Here is a 15,804-nt window from a genome sequence, read left to right on the forward strand (position 1 = left end):
ACCGAGACAACATCGAGCCGCGATGCGGATGCTCTCAGCAATTCGTCCATAACTCGCCCTATAGCAATTTATAGTCCATATCATCATTTCATAGTTCTACGTATTTGTTTGCAATGGGATAAACTATAACCCGCCCTATCTTTTAATAATACATAAAATTAAGACCACAATATGAAAACTTCATTTTATTAAAAAAGTCGAAAAAGTACAAACCGAAATACTGAAATACTAAAATTTCAACAACGGTTACGTGACTAAATTTCTTCAATCATGTTGGACATGAGGCGAGGATGGAGTTGATGGTCACGCATTGGATCTTTGCCGAGAGAAGCTCGTTGCAACCCATTAGTAAATCTCGAAAGTAGGGCGGGGACGCCAAACCAGAGCTAGGTCCAGCTTCCTCATCGTTCCAGTTGGTGACTCTTGCACCTTCATCACAACAAAACATGACATCGACGATAACAACCTTGTACCGAAACGCACCGAACCTTTTACTATTGCCTAACAACTTGGAGCACACCAAATGCCCGCTCCACATCCATCAAACCACTACTTAAGTATTTTATACCTAAGGAACCACTACTTAATATTTTATACCTAAGGACCATTCTTTTTTATCGTTTGCAATATACATTTGTTGTTTTCCTTCAATTACAAAACAACCATATTTTAGGGCTTTATGTGATGTAGTTCTATACTATTTCATTAGGCCAACAACATAGTTTCATTTTGTCATTTTTGGAATGTCCAAAAAAATAGTTTCATTTTCAAAAATAGAAGTATTTTTCCTATACTTTTCTTACGTACTTTTTTTTTCTCTTTATCTTTCTTACTTTCCCTATTTTTTCTCCTTCTCTCTTATTTATTTGTGCGCATTAAAAGAGAGTATAATATTATTTTCAGCTTAGAGCATCCACAATGGGGCAGACGATGCGGTGTACGAGGCATCGTCCGCCACTGTGGCGTCGTGGACGATGGCTTAACCATCGTCCGCGCCCTATCGATCGTCCGCGGACAAAGCGCGGACGATGCTCATCGTCCGTCGCATCGTCCGCCACTGTGGCATCACGGAAGATGCGAACACGTTTTCTTTTTCTATTCTTTTTTTTTTTCCAAAATTTTTTCTTATTTAAACACCACAATTCTCAACCATTTCACACTCTGCTATTTCACATCTCTTCAATTATTCTCTCTCATCTTCTCAAAAATGAATCCCGACGACTACGATTTGAGTACATTGGATGGCTGCAGACGGGCCTTGACTCGAGCCTTGTTCGATGCTGTTAATGAAGCCGCGGCGGAGTGCTTGGCACAAATGCAACGGGAGGCGGAGGCGGTGGCAGTGGCGCGGGTTCCTCGGCCGATACGACGTCGGACGTATGTCCCGCGCGAGCACGACGTAGCTCACGAACGACTGTTCGCAGATTATTTTGCCGAGCAACCACGGTGGGGCCCGAATGTTTTCCACCGCCGTTTTAGAATGAGTCGGGATCTTTTTCTGTCTGCATTGTGCACACGTTGGAGGGACGTGATGAATACTTCCAGTATCGGGAAGACGGCATCGGCAGACACGGACTTACGCCGTTGCAGAAGTGCAAGGTTGCGATCCGGCAGTTGGCCTACGGCACCACAACGGATATATTCGACGAGTATCTTCACGTCGGGGATACAACTGGCCACGAATGTCTCAAGAAATTTTGTAAGATAGTTGTGGAGGCTTTTGGCGACACATATTTGCCAACGCCGGACTGCTGATAATTGCCATAGGCTTCTGATGAGGATGCACGAGACGCTGCACGGCTTCCCTGGGATGCTAGGGACCATCGACTGTATGCACTGGCAGTGGAAGAATTGCCCGACGGCGTGGAGAGGCCAATTTACCAGCGTCTACAAGGACAGCCACCCTACGATGATCCTGGAAGCCGTCGTTGACCATCGCCTCTGGATCTGGCATGCCTACTTCGGTGTAGCCGGGTTGAACAACGACATCAACGTCCTCAACTCGTCCACCCTCTTCGCGGATCAGTGCAGGGGTCGTGGACCGGCTATCGAGTTCACTGCCAACGGCCGCAGACATCATATGGGGTACTACTTGGCCGATGACATATACCCAAGGTGGCCTGTTTTTTTAAAGACGATCAGCTGCCCAATTGGTGAGGGGAGAGTCTTATTTGCGGCAAAGCAGGAGTCTGCGCGGAAGGATGTGGAGCGGGCTTTTGGGGTGCTCCAATCGCGGTGTGCAATCGTGAAAGATCCAACGCGTTCCTGGTACAAGGAAGTCATCGCCGACGTTATGTATGCGTGCATCATCATGCATAACATGATAGTCGAACAAGAAGTTGGACATGTCACCGATTGGGTGGATGATGAAGCCGGACCTAGCTCCAGCACGACGACCCCGCCAGTCGCTCGAGAATTACCGATGGGCTTCGGTGAGGTTCTACATCGACAGACCTCAATGCGCAGCCAACAAGACCATATTCTGCTCATGACCGACATGATTGAAGAAGTTAAGAACTGCAACCGCCGTTGAGAATTTGTAGTTTTTTTCACATTCGTAGTGTAATGTTTTAATTTTAATAAAATGAAGTCTTTTTTTCTAAATTTTGAAGTATTTAAATATTCAAATAATAGATAAAATGCTTATAGCGTGGCTTAGGACGGGCTATAGTCCGTCTTTTGCAGGTAAAAGTGACGGAAGATAAAATACTGATATGGCAATGCATATGACGTCGCTTAAGGCGTCCCAACTTGAATTTATATAAAAGCAGGAAATGAAGCACCATATTTAATTAGTACTAGTACTAGCTAGGAGTACAATATTTTTTTTGTTAAGTTGAGCTACATATAGACAATGATTTTTTCGATCCCGAGTACAGGTCAAATCCCGTCTGGAAACGAGTATAGGAGTATTCATTTATTTGTTGTCTTTTCAAAATTTATGATTTGACTTTTGATTATTTCATTCTCTTTTGTTTTATCAGACTTTTTGCCATGTCCTTAAAATATATTATCTCAAAGTGTTAATGGATATAGATATATTTCACGTTCAAGATTTTCATATTATAGAACTAGATCTATCGTTCTTGTTCATCACTCTTTGAGTATAATTAAAAAATTTGGAGGGGGGAAATTTTTGGATTTTGAGAAACCTGATAAATTCGTTTCACTTCAATACCAAGTTTGTTCGGAAAAGCTGAATATATATTTAGATCATCTTAATAGTAGTAATTTATATAGTCTAGTAATATCATAAAAATAATTATAAATATCTCTCTAGTATTTGAATTATATATATAAACCTCGAGAACCATGAAGAAGTGTAAATAAATTTCATCAAGACTTTTGCGGAATGGGGTTATGCAGTACCTTCCAAAACGATTTCTTTATATTAATGATAGATTATCACACTATAATATTAAAAATAAAAAAAAAACTTAAATACGAACAAATCTTCTGATCCATGTTAAGAAAAGTATTTCTTCATACAACAAAGAGTCCACTCTGTTTCTGTACACATATTAATATTATCTTCTAAGTTCTGACTCACAAAGATATACTAGTATGTACGTAATTAAATAATTATTGGTTAAGGTTAATACAATTTCGCAGCTTAGACAGTTACGACGTGACACAGTAAAACTACATTTTCATAAATAAATTAACACACTGTCGTCTGATCTGCATCATTTCAATTTTTTTAAATGAATTTGAAGTTGCAGAAGAAGAAAACCTTCTTAAAAAGAGAAAATATAGTATAAATCAATTAATATCAAATTAAATTCTTCGATTAGACATAAATGTCAAATTAAAATTCTAAATTTGTGAACATATATGGAATGCAGACTATTAACAACACATGCATACAAAATATGCTTTAGAAGTTGAGACTATGAACACAATAAATGGTTAAATATTTATATGTTCTTAAAAAAATTACATTTATAAATAAATGTAAATTTATGAAAATAGCCTTTCATTTTTATCAAAATTGCTAGGCATTCTCCCTCTGTCAATGATTAGTCTATTAATAAGATTATAATCATTGAAGCCATTATCCGTTTTACTGTATTACTAGCATTTATTAAAGGAATAAAATCAAGTAATCACATGTTAATGGGAATTAACTTTCATTAAGGCAAGCGATGATTCTTTATACAAGAATCTCAGAATTGAGAATAGACGTGCACGAGAGTCGTCTTCAATTAATTACTCCACCAAATACCAATAACACACACACTACACACACATCATATACACTATAAACAAAATATACACATTGCTCAAAATACATATACTACTATACACACTAATATATGGCAAGTTACACTAATTGTACCAGCTCATGTTGTTGTTCAACCTGTCATATATTTTCAAAAACAAATCTTTGTAATGATTTAGTATATTTCACAAGATTACATTGTCAAAAAACATGTAAGAGGCAGCAGAAATTTTAAAGAAATATTATGTACCCCATAATTATAGAAAGTTTACCGAGTATCACCCTCATTAATCTAAAAATATGAAAAATGAATAATTTGTGAAATTCTACTAGAATTAAGAAATAGACGTAGACATTATATAAGGAGGATTAGGTGTATTGAGCGGGATTTTCGGAGGTCAAACCTTTTACGGGTCACACTAATAACCCACCCGGGTCGACCCGACCCGTTACGCCTGCCGCCGATGAAACTTTCTGAAAAATTTCCGACAGATAAGCACAGCTCTCTTTCCTTTTTTGCTCAGCGCGCTATAATTCATCCTAGAGAGAGAGAGAGAGAGAGAGGAGTTAACCTTGGCATTTGTCTCTACAGCTTTACCGTTTTCCATCATCATCAGCATTCAGTAGCCTCTCTGCATTTCCTTCTCTCTCCACCTAAAATCCATAATTTTTGCTTCTCTCTGTTCGGAAATCTTCCATTTCTCTCCCATCCGTCAAAAGATGCAACGGAGAAGAGGATGAGCGGAGGTGAAGTTTGAAGATAGATTCACTGCTTTTGATTCGGTTTTTCGTGAAGGTGAGCTCCGGATTAAAGTTTATTTGTTACTTCCTCTACATTTTAAAGCAACGTAAAATTGGACGCACACACCGAAAATCCCTAAATTCTGCGTGCTGCCAAAAATCCTAGCGAGTGATACGTGAATGCAAGGCGGGAGGTTTCCTGAATTTCAATGAGGTTGGTGCCGAAATGGTGGAACGGTGGAGCAGGGTAGTTTTAATTTTTGTAGCTTCATTTTGCTTTCTGTTTGTGCATACATTGGAGCAGCAATTGTTGGTGTCAAGGCAAGAGAGATTGGCTCTGATTCAATTGAGATCTTCGTTAGGGTTGAGAGCGAGGTATTGGCCTATTAAATCTGACCCGTGCACTTCATGGGCGGGTATACAATGCACCAATGGAAGGGTTACAGGAATCAATATATCAGGCTTCAGGAGAACTCGGAGGGGTAGTCTAAATCCTCAATTTTCAGTGGATGCACTCCGGAATTTGACCTTGTTATCCTCACTCAACGCCTCAAATTTTGTGTTGGCCGGGCCGATCCCTGACTGGTTCGGGTTGCAGCTGCCTTCACTCCAAGTGCTTGATCTTAGGTCTTGTCTTATCAGTGGTGCTATTCCATTGACTCTTGGCAATTTGAGCAGTGTAATCGAATTGTATTTGTCGGATAACAACATTACAGGTGTGGTTCCGCCTAGTTTAGGCCAGTTGGTTGGGCTTTCCGTGCTTGACCTTTCGCGGAATCTTCTCACTGGCTCCATTCCACCTACATTTGGTGATCTTCGAAATCTCACTTTGCTGGACATGTCAACGAATTTCTTGTCCGGAGCGATCCCTGCTGGCATTGCGACTTTGTCTAGGTTGCAGTTATTGAATCTTTCAGCAAACAGCTTGTCGTCTTCGATACCTGCTCAACTCGGTGATCTTTCTGGTCTAGTTGAGCTTGATCTTGGGTTTAACTCTTTGTCGGGGTCAGTGCCTGCGGATTTGAGAGGGTTGAAAAGTTTGCGACGAATGGTGCTAGGGAACAATTTTCTTTCAGGGTTGCTGCCTGGTGATCTGTTTGCTTCTTTGACTCAGTTGCAGTTTTTGGTATTGACTCATAATGGCTTTAGTGGGGAACTTCCGGATGTGTTGTGGTCAATTCCCTCACTGCAGCTCCTTGATGTGTCCGTGAATAACTTTACTGGTTTGCTGCCCAATGTGAGTTCCACCTCTAAGGCCACTGCTGCCTTATTTAACGTTTCACTGAATTTGTTATACGGAACTCTTACACCTGTAATTGGAATGTTTAATTTCACGGACTTGGCGGGTAACTATTTTGAGGGTCCAGTTCCAATCTATGCACGCGGCAAAACATTTCTTAGTAGGAATTGCCTTCAAAGTGTGGCTGATCAGAGGGTTGCAACAGATTGTGCCTCATTCTATGCTGATAGGAACCTGACATTTGATAATTTTGGAGAGCCTAAGACCACTCAACCTACAGCTTCTCCAGAGTCCAAAAATAAAAGCCACAAGTCAGTTGTCATTTTAGCTTCTGTCTTGGGAAGTGTTGGGCTTCTTGCAATTGTGATATCGATTGTTGTACTTCTGATTGTATGCAAGCGAAAGGGAACGACAACAAATCAAAGGAGTAATGGCGTGGGGCCTGATCCTGCTGGTGGAAGTTCACCACCCCCGGGAGTCTTACTGAACTTTTCAACACTGGGTGATGCATTTACATCCCAACAGATTCTTCAAGCGGCTGGTGAATTCAATGACACAAATCTTATCAAGCATGGACATTCTGGTGATCTCTTTTCTGGGAAACTTGAAGGTGGAATCCCTGTAATTATAAAAAAGATAGATTTGCAGTCATCAGTCAAAAGGGAAACATATACGTCAGAGTTGGAAATTTTCAGCAAGGTTTCCCATCCTAGACTAGTCCCTCTCTTGGGGCATTGTTTGGAGAATGAGAATGAGAAGTTTCTTGTTTACAAACGCATGCCAAATGGGGACCTGTCCAGTTCTTTGTTCAAGAAAAGAAAACCAGATGATGATAGTTTACAATCATTGGACTGGATAACCAGACTTAAAATTGCAATAGGAGCTGCTGAAGGTCTCTCTTACTTGCATCAAGAATGTACTCCGCCACTTGTTCACAGGTAGCTTGTGAATCTCTTTTCTTTCCAATTCAATTAATGCTTAACTGTTTGAGCCAAATATTTTTTTTACTTTTAAATCGTAGTCCTGAAAATGATTTGCATAATTTATATTGCATTTGTCTGTGATTTGTTATATTGATATAACCTATTCGACTACACATATAGAATGTAGGATATGTCATTGTGTTATGCACCCAGATTTCCTATTCATTGTTTTTAGACTAAAACTCAATCTAATGATTGAGTTTCACCAGACTTGAGTCTGAAGAATTATTGTGTCATTGTGTGTTGATTGCATACCATTTAGGTTATCGAAACAAGCTAAACAGTGTAAATATTTACCCCAACTGTCGAGAAGCTTTCTTTAACCTCGTTTGATAGCTAGCAGTTATTGTTTCTCTTTTATTATTCATGCTCATGTCCTAAATGGGAGTCATAAAAAATTTCTTTTAACGTATTCCTTCACTAAGTATTTCATTTTTTCCTTTGATAACGCATTGCAATTTTCTTCATTTCTTCGTTTTTTCATTTTCTATTTGTTGATGCTTGCCATAGATGATCTGATGCTTGTTTTAATTTTTGAGCTAATTCATTCTCAGCATGAGTTGGAGTTTCCTAAGTGCCTAAATGGAATTGAGCAATTGTTAGATAATCCAGCAATTTTATTTTTAGGTATTCATAAATAACATAAGAATGGTTTTCATAACAAATATTGCATTTATTCAGGAAGAGTACTTTTGAGTTTTCCATGCCCATTACACACTATTTAAGTAAGGGCTATTGGAACGTGTTCTATATTTAGCTACTTGGCTAGTTTTGAATTGAAAATTTCCTATGACATTGTAGTCAAAGCATACTTGGTTTTATGATTGTTTTGCAATATATAACTATTGCAGGGTCTTCTCTGATGCATGTTCTTTCTGTGCTGATCTTTACTTGAGTTCAAATCCTTATGGTATCAAGAAATAAGTCATACTGCAAAGAAAAATGGAGAAGAACATCCAAATGAACTCCTTTACAACTTTAAACATATTTTGTTGGTAATTTGTCTACTGTATCTGTTTTGACCCTCTAGTCTCCCAGTAATGACATTGATTTCTTGTATTCCTGAAGGGACGTTCAAGCTAGCAGCATCCTGCTTGATGATAAATATGAAGTACGGTTGGGAAGTTTAAGTGAGGTTTGTGCTCAAGAAGGAGAATTTCATCAAAATAGGATCACAAGATTGCTACGATTCTCCCAGTGAGTATTTCCTATATTGATCCTGATTGCCACTTTATTTATCATTCTGAAGTTTTCATTTTCAAATGAACTTTAAGACCGAAAGTATCGAATCTTTGATTGTACTGAGGACTTGTTCATGAATATAGCTTTTCAAACTTGTGATCATATCTTACATTCATTTGGGATGTTGCATCTGTTTGATGGACTCTGAAATAATAATTAGAATGTTATTCCATCTTAAATGAAGGTTCTCATTATCAACATTTAAAATCTGCTTGGTGCACTCTAATTAGTATTGGTATAAATATAATTGTCTGTGCTGTTAAGCCAATTATACTGCCAATATTCAGCTGAATATGAACACTATTATTTTACCCTATTATTCTGTGGATTATTTTACGGTTTTACCCTATTATTTTTTCTGTAACTTGCAATATTTTGCCAAGATAATGACTGTTCCCTTCTTGTATGCAGGATTTCGAACCAAGCTGCATCAGGTTCAGGTATATTCACTTCGTTTATTTTGAGAGTGTGCTTATTACCTTTGTTTATCTCATTAATTGCCATGAACCCCAGGAACTACGTGCAGTCCCAATACGTTAAACTTGAAATAGTTTGTGGTTATCACCTTTATTTATCTCATTCGAGCATGCTGCTGAGAGCATAATTATAACGTTAACATATGGTACTGACTTCATTTAGCAACCTCTATAAGTATGGATGCAAGCTGTAAATGCTTCATGAAAGTGTTAGTTCAATCCAGTTTGGTTAGTTGGTAGCACTGAATTAGGAAGCTCGAAACTGGGTGGTCTAGATTTCAAATTGTGATAATGATCCAGACATTCTCTTCTATCCCAATGATCAGGTACGCCTAATGCAACGTGTGCCTATGACGTGTACTGCTTCGGGAAGGTATTGCTCGAGCTCGTGACTGGTAAGCTGGGCTTGAGTTCATCCACCAACACGACCACGAAGGAATGGTTGGAAGCAACATTACCGTACATTAGCATATATGACAAGGAACTAGTTACAAACATCGTGGACCCTTCATTGATCATTGATGAGGATCTCCTGGAAGAAGTATGGGCAATGGCAATTGTGGCAAGGTCTTGCCTCAATCCCAAGCCAACAAGGCGTCCCCTGATGCGCTATGTTCTCAAAGCATTGGAAAATCCTCTGAAGGTGGTAAGAGAAGAGCACTCTGCTTCTGCAAGGCTCAGAACCACATCCTCTAGAGGTTCATGGAATGCTGCTGTATTCGGGAGCTGGCGGCAGAGTTCTTCAGACGTGGCAGCTGCACCAGCAGCAGCCAGCGCCATGTCCCATAAAGCTGAAGGCGGCAACAGTTTCAAGCAGTCAGCAACGACAGGGTCTATAGGGAGCGGGCGGATTGGTTCGTCCTCAAACAGACGGCACTCAAAGGAAATTGTCCCGGAACCTTTGGATGTAGAGAGAGGTGGGAATTAGAGAGAAGGCGAGGTGATGGATGATGATTTTCGAAATAAAGATGGGATGTTTTGGTGTGAGATTTGGAGTCCCCTCCCAGACTGCCTTCCGTACATTCTCCTATCTTCGAAGTCGCTCTGGTAATCAATGATGTGTTTGATTCCCGCAAACAGAGTTGCTTACAGGTTTAGGAGACTCTTTTCATTTCTTTTGTTTTATTAATTATCTGGGAGAGGTTTAACAGAGGGTGGGAATTGAATGGAGAGTGATTGTTCGTGGTTTTGTTACTGCATATTTTTTAATGGTTGTCGGAATTGTACATTATTTTATTGGACATGGGGTTCCTGGGGACAAGGAGAAGGACGACATTGTTGTCTGAAATCTGAATTAATATATCAATGGAAATCTCACCTCTTATTCTGTATGAAATGCTGCAAAAATTCTTTTAAATTGAGGAATGGAAAACCAATTTTCTTAACCCAAAATAACAATAATAACCGAGAAAACAGATGATATAAATATGGGAAAAGAAGTGTGTAAAGTACATGTGAAAGATCCGAGGGAAATGAAAATAGAGGTAGAAAAAACAAAAGCAGTTTCCTACACAGATTCAAACCCGAGTAATTTGATTCAGAGTCCAATGCCGTAACCATGGGACCTCTTTGTTTGTATTTAAACATTATTATCTACGAATGTGCAATACCCACTGTATTCAGAGTCTCATTCTTCAGCAGAAAATCTAGACTAGTTCAAGTTTTTGGAAGTTCATCTCTTGAAACCAAAACAAAGATACACGAGAAAACAAACAGCCGGAAAAAAGGACTTTGTTCATATGTAACAAAAAAGAGCTTTCATCATCCCAAACGCACAATGCTTGTACACCAAAAAAACCAAAAGAATGAGCGAGATGGATCCATGAACTATACAAAGGCATGAACTAATGTCATTCAAGAATTATGCCCCATATCATGCAAAATGTTCATTCTAAATGAAGAGGATTTTGTGTCCCACAGGTAGATTTCCAACATCATTCTGACAGCATGATGATTGCCAAAAGAAAGGGAGTGGATAATATTATGTTGACTCTTCAAAATCAAAGAAATTACCAAAGTTCAGTTGCTATCATCTCTGCCAACCAGGAATAGATGGAATCATCGAATTGCCATTCTTTTCCAACCTGCATAAGATAATATGGTTATGCCTTCATCCACACAAACAGACACATGCATCGTTATTAAAGATAATCTGGTTATGTCTTGAGATGATTAAATTTGGAACTCATAAAATCTCTATTTTAGGGATACTTATGGGTGATTATAATTTACAAAGATGGAAGCTCTATTTTAGGGATAAATAACTAAGAGGGAAATATAAGAAAATTAGGTTATTATTGTAAATTATGCTTTCAACTTAAAGAAATTTAAAGATGAAGGAAATAAATAGATGAAAAGAAGCACTCTGTGCTGTTAAGACACAGGTGCTTTTGCGCACCATGTTCTAAGACCCTAAGACTAAGTTGCACCAAGATATGCCTATTGCACCTAAGGACCCATTCAAAACTATTGACGAGCGCACACACACACACACACACACAGAGAGAGACCTTGAGATGGCATCAACTGCACTGGCAACCTCTTCAGAACTTGTCTCAAGTACTTGGCCGCCCAATATGATCTCATCTAAAATTGTATGGACCTGAAGAACAAATCACACTGTAATAAGCAAATTTGCAATGATATCGTGAATTAAGCTTGTTACAGCAGATACATTAAGGAGCCAAAATGACATGCATGAAAGTACTTTGGTATTGCTAGGAAAAGAAAGCTACCTTGTAAAAATTGAACACTATGTCAAGCTCGCATACCTCTCGGAAACACTTGTTCAATGTCTCCACAAATACTGTAATAGTTCAAACAGAAGGCTGGATGTAAGATACGACTAGAACAAAAGACAGCACTATGGACAGGTTTCAACATGAAGAAAACAACAGGTATCCTTATTTTCTATTACTAATTATGCTTATAACATTATAAGGATTTAAAGTGATTCCGAAATGGAACATATAATCAAGCAATAGTAAAATCACTATAAACATAACATGATTAAAAGGCAAGGAATATACAGCATTGTGATAGCAATTAATATGTGGAATTTTAAAAGAAATGGCAAATGCAATTATTCATCAATTTCTATTGGTGGTGAATGCTTAGAACAGATGCAATGATGAATAGGACAGACAATTTGACTGACCACACCATAAGGAAGAGCTAATTTCATATTCTCAGCTACAGAACAAGTGCTACACTATATAGTAACTCAATTAACCCAATAGATTTAGAGTATTCAGAATACTCATCACCTAAAGACTCTCCATAGAGTGCCACCTATCCTCGTTCCTTATTTAAAAATATTTACAAGTAACACAATTACTTTCAACAATAAGGGTGTTTGGTTTATGCCATTGCCATACCTTGTCTTCTTCAATATATTTAGTCATCATAAACATAACACTAGCATAATCTTGAACTAGATATGCAAAACTGTATTTTCGTGTCATGTTCAGATGCTTTACCTTATTTATGCTTGGCCTAAACCCTATAAATTCGTGTCAAGGACTGCCACATTGACAGATAGTCCTATTTATGCAAATTCTGTAAAAATGGCAGCTAGAATCATGTGAATTGAAGATAAAAAATCAGGTCTAACCATAAATTCAACTTGGAATACCTTGCATCAGATCTATCATCGCTAGCTCATTTTCAGATTTGTCAAATATGAAGACAAAGTACAGTGTTGCAAAAGTTTTATAAACAAGCCGTACATCCTGCAAGGTTGAACAACAACGCAGTTTCAGAAAACGAGCCACATACATAATTTTATAACCATCTAATTAAATTTCTGCAACAAGCAATTCAAAATTCCCAAACCAAAAATTACCCGCCCAAAAAGTGGATCCGCTTTAACGAAATTACTGACGTTCTCTGCTCTACTGCACAAAACTGCACGCAGAATCATTGATGGATCAAACGCAACAAGTTGAGTAATGATTTTACACTCGACCATACTTCTCATACCAAATAATCCCCAAAAATTGGAACATTAAATAATCAATTTATAGTATAGTAATTAAAAAGAAACAGAACTGACCTCTGTAAATGCTCCGAACTAGCTCCTGCTGCTTCTCCGGCGGCTAGGCAAGAACAGATCTAATGGTTCAAATAATTATTGGTTGATTCGGGGAGAGGGGGAAATGAAGCAAACCTGAAATTCATAGAATTTGATGAGGCGAGGCTTGCCTTGATCGTTCATTATGATCACTCCTCGTATCATTTTCTTCACCAATTTTGTGCGACTTCACTGCTGTTTTGTGTATGAGCTGGAGGAACGTGTGTAAAGAGTGTTGGTTTACCATATCATCATTATTTTGTATACTTTATTGTGTTTTTGCTCTAAATCTATAAATATAAATATTAATTTATTCTGATTTTTATTTAATTTATTATGAGCTTACTTACAATCAATTAATTTATGCCACTAATTTAACTTTGATTATTTATTTACGTGATTTTGTTATACGGTCACCAAAATAAGATCATACAATAGTCAATATGATACTAGTACACTAAATTAAATAATTTTATTTATTTAATTATATTAAAAAATGAAAGGAAATGTGAAAACAATAAAATGAAATACAACAAATAAAACTTCTTTAATTTACTATAATACGATAGTATTTCGATACTTATAATAAGGTCTTTTTTTAGTTGATATCAGTTGATAGTGTCAACGTAAATAGTCATTAAATTATATCAGCACTGCAATTTTCATTACGCACAAAATCAGAATAAATCAATTATTTAATAATTTAATAGACAAATTTTAAAATTAATATGTAAAACCAATATTTTAAATCATATTCCCTCCGTCCCAGATAATTCGACCCAGTATTTCATTTCGGGCCGCCCCACGTAATTTCTCTCACTTTTACCATTTTTGGTAGTGGACCTCATATTCCACTAACTCATTCCTACTCACATTTTATTATAAAACTAATATTTTAAAAGTAGGACCCATATCCCACCAACTTTTTTAACTCACTTTCTATTACATTTCTTAAAACCCGTACCGGGTCAAAGTGTCCCGAATTATTTGGGACGGAGGGAGTAGTAGTATACTAATTTAGTTTTCTTTTAACTTTTACTCCATCGAATTAAAAGTTTCATGCTCCATAGTAGTATAATAGTGCTATCTAAGCATATCAGAATGGCTCGTGAGAGGGCTAATCAAAAGACACTGTGATGTATTTGAACTAAATTACCAAAGTTTTAAACCATTCTAAACTCTCAATTCTAGATCTTGTTTTGATCTCGAGGGAGCCTATTCAACTCAAATCATTGTATACTCAAAACTTTGGATATCAGTTGAGTCTGGTTTGTTAGATTAATGCAATAATGACCTGAAATAACCGATAATTTAAATATTTATACTTGATTTTCATGGAGTAATAAATTTGACATACATAAAGTCCATGGGTGATGGGCCGAGAGCCCACATACAAAGAATAAATAATGAATTTCCTGGGCTTTATAATTGTAGCGGTAAATTCAAAAAACCAAATCATATAAAATGGAGCGGACGTGATCCACGAGAAAGGAAACCCGCCTGACGCGGACCCGTCCACTATTAAAGTAGTAGTAACATTAATTTCATAAATCGAATATCATGGGTTTCACCAAAACCATGTCAATCTACACTCTACATATTTAACCCAAATCTGCTGATTTTATTTTATTTCTTTGCGATAATACTAATTTTCTCTCTCAAAAGATTGTTAAACACTTTCCAAATTTCCCTGACTTTTTTTTTCATAGTAGTGCTACGTAATACTATACAAATAACTTTGCTGCGGATATTAGGCCATGTCGCATTGGGAAAGTATTATCGTAGTTATCTCTTTCGTCCCAAACCAATACTCTTACGAGTAGTAAATAATTTTTAAGTTTAATGTAAAATTTATTAAACTATTGGTCCTTTTTTATCCTCATTTACAACAACCGCGTTGACATGGAGTAAAACATGTTCGTACAATTTACTTGGAAACAATAACAATAAAATGACAGCTTGCAGCTGTGTTTTGCATTTATGATTCAGTTATTTCAAATAGTAAGTAGAACAAACAGATTTGAATTTACCAGTCGTATTTATGAGATCACATGCGCCAATTTAAGTACCACAACATGGTCCTCTCATAGTTTTCACTCATGAGCTTTCACGTTTTTTACCGAATAAAACTTGACAGAATAAAATAATAAATCTGATAAAATTTAGTTTGTCCTATAAATTTAAAAAATCATGAAATTTAATACCTCACAAATAATAAAATATTTAGATCGTCAATGTATAATACACGGTTGATGAGATTTCGAATATATAAAAGATTCGGATGGCGGAAATATAAATCTAAATTTAAACTATCACATTATATATGGAGTATATGATTTCATTCAAATCTAAACATATGGGACAATTGCAAATATTGTTTAATTTTATGGTTTTTTTAATTAATTTTAAAATTGTGATATTGACTAGAATTTGACTTAATTTAATATGTCAATTTACTTTTTTAAATCATTGAAACTAAGGCCGTTATTTTCTATGTCGGTTAGATAAATTGTAGATTTGTTCATTTATATGTAAACTAGCATAAAATAGATAAAATGAATTATAAAATATAGTGTGACAAAAGTAGGTTTATTGCAACCAAACAGGTTGTAGCGTCGTAGTTGACAGCGTAGAGCTATGGTGACCTGCTGGGAGACTTTCGGCCTTAATTCATAAACCTGATTGAACAAGATTAGTCGGATTCCGCCAATAGGCGGGCTCAGTACACCTGTGGTCAAACAAAAAGAATTAGATTTATTGTAGAACTTATTGTAATGTTGGCGGAAAATATTTCACCTATTTGCATTTCTTTTAGGGTTATTATCCAA

The 15,804-nt window shown here is 37.0% G+C and overlaps 2 protein-coding genes across 3 annotated transcripts; one reads left to right on the forward strand and one right to left on the reverse strand.

Moving 5' to 3' along the window:
• Positions 1–4,602: 4,602 nt before the first annotated feature.
• LOC125221269 (putative LRR receptor-like serine/threonine-protein kinase At2g16250) lies at positions 4,603–10,240 on the forward strand. Of its 2 annotated transcripts, XM_089057822.1 has the most exons (4): positions 4,605–7,141; positions 8,255–8,383; positions 8,840–8,868; positions 9,231–10,240. In XM_089057822.1, the coding sequence occupies exons 1-4, from the start codon at positions 5,190–5,192 to the stop codon at positions 9,830–9,832; spliced, it is 2,712 nt and encodes a 903-aa protein (XP_088913948.1). In that variant the 5' UTR covers positions 4,605–5,189; the 3' UTR covers positions 9,833–10,240. The 2 variants fall into 2 exon arrangements, with proteins under 2 accessions (XP_088913949.1, XP_088913948.1); XM_089057823.1 differs by lacking the exons at positions 8,840–8,868; positions 9,231–10,240 and having other exon boundaries at positions 4,603–7,141; positions 8,255–8,387.
• Positions 10,241–10,615: 375 nt separating this feature from the next.
• On the reverse strand, positions 10,616–13,223 carry LOC148933236 (AP-3 complex subunit sigma-like). The gene is made up of 7 exons (XM_089057826.1): positions 13,073–13,223; positions 12,959–13,001; positions 12,749–12,810; positions 12,539–12,635; positions 11,640–11,710; positions 11,415–11,506; positions 10,616–10,988 (listed from the first exon to the last, which is right to left on the reverse strand). Exons 1-7 carry the CDS (start codon positions 13,139–13,141, stop codon positions 10,934–10,936), a joined length of 489 nt encoding a protein of 162 aa, XP_088913952.1. The 5' UTR covers positions 13,142–13,223; the 3' UTR covers positions 10,616–10,933.
• Positions 13,224–15,804: the final 2,581 nt, after the last annotated feature.

Source organism: Salvia hispanica, chromosome 1, assembly GCF_029641045.1.
Source record: "Salvia hispanica isolate PSC_SH4W2 chromosome 1, Shi_PSC_v1, whole genome shotgun sequence".
Classification (NCBI taxonomy): domain Eukaryota; kingdom Viridiplantae; phylum Streptophyta; class Magnoliopsida; order Lamiales; family Lamiaceae; genus Salvia; species Salvia hispanica.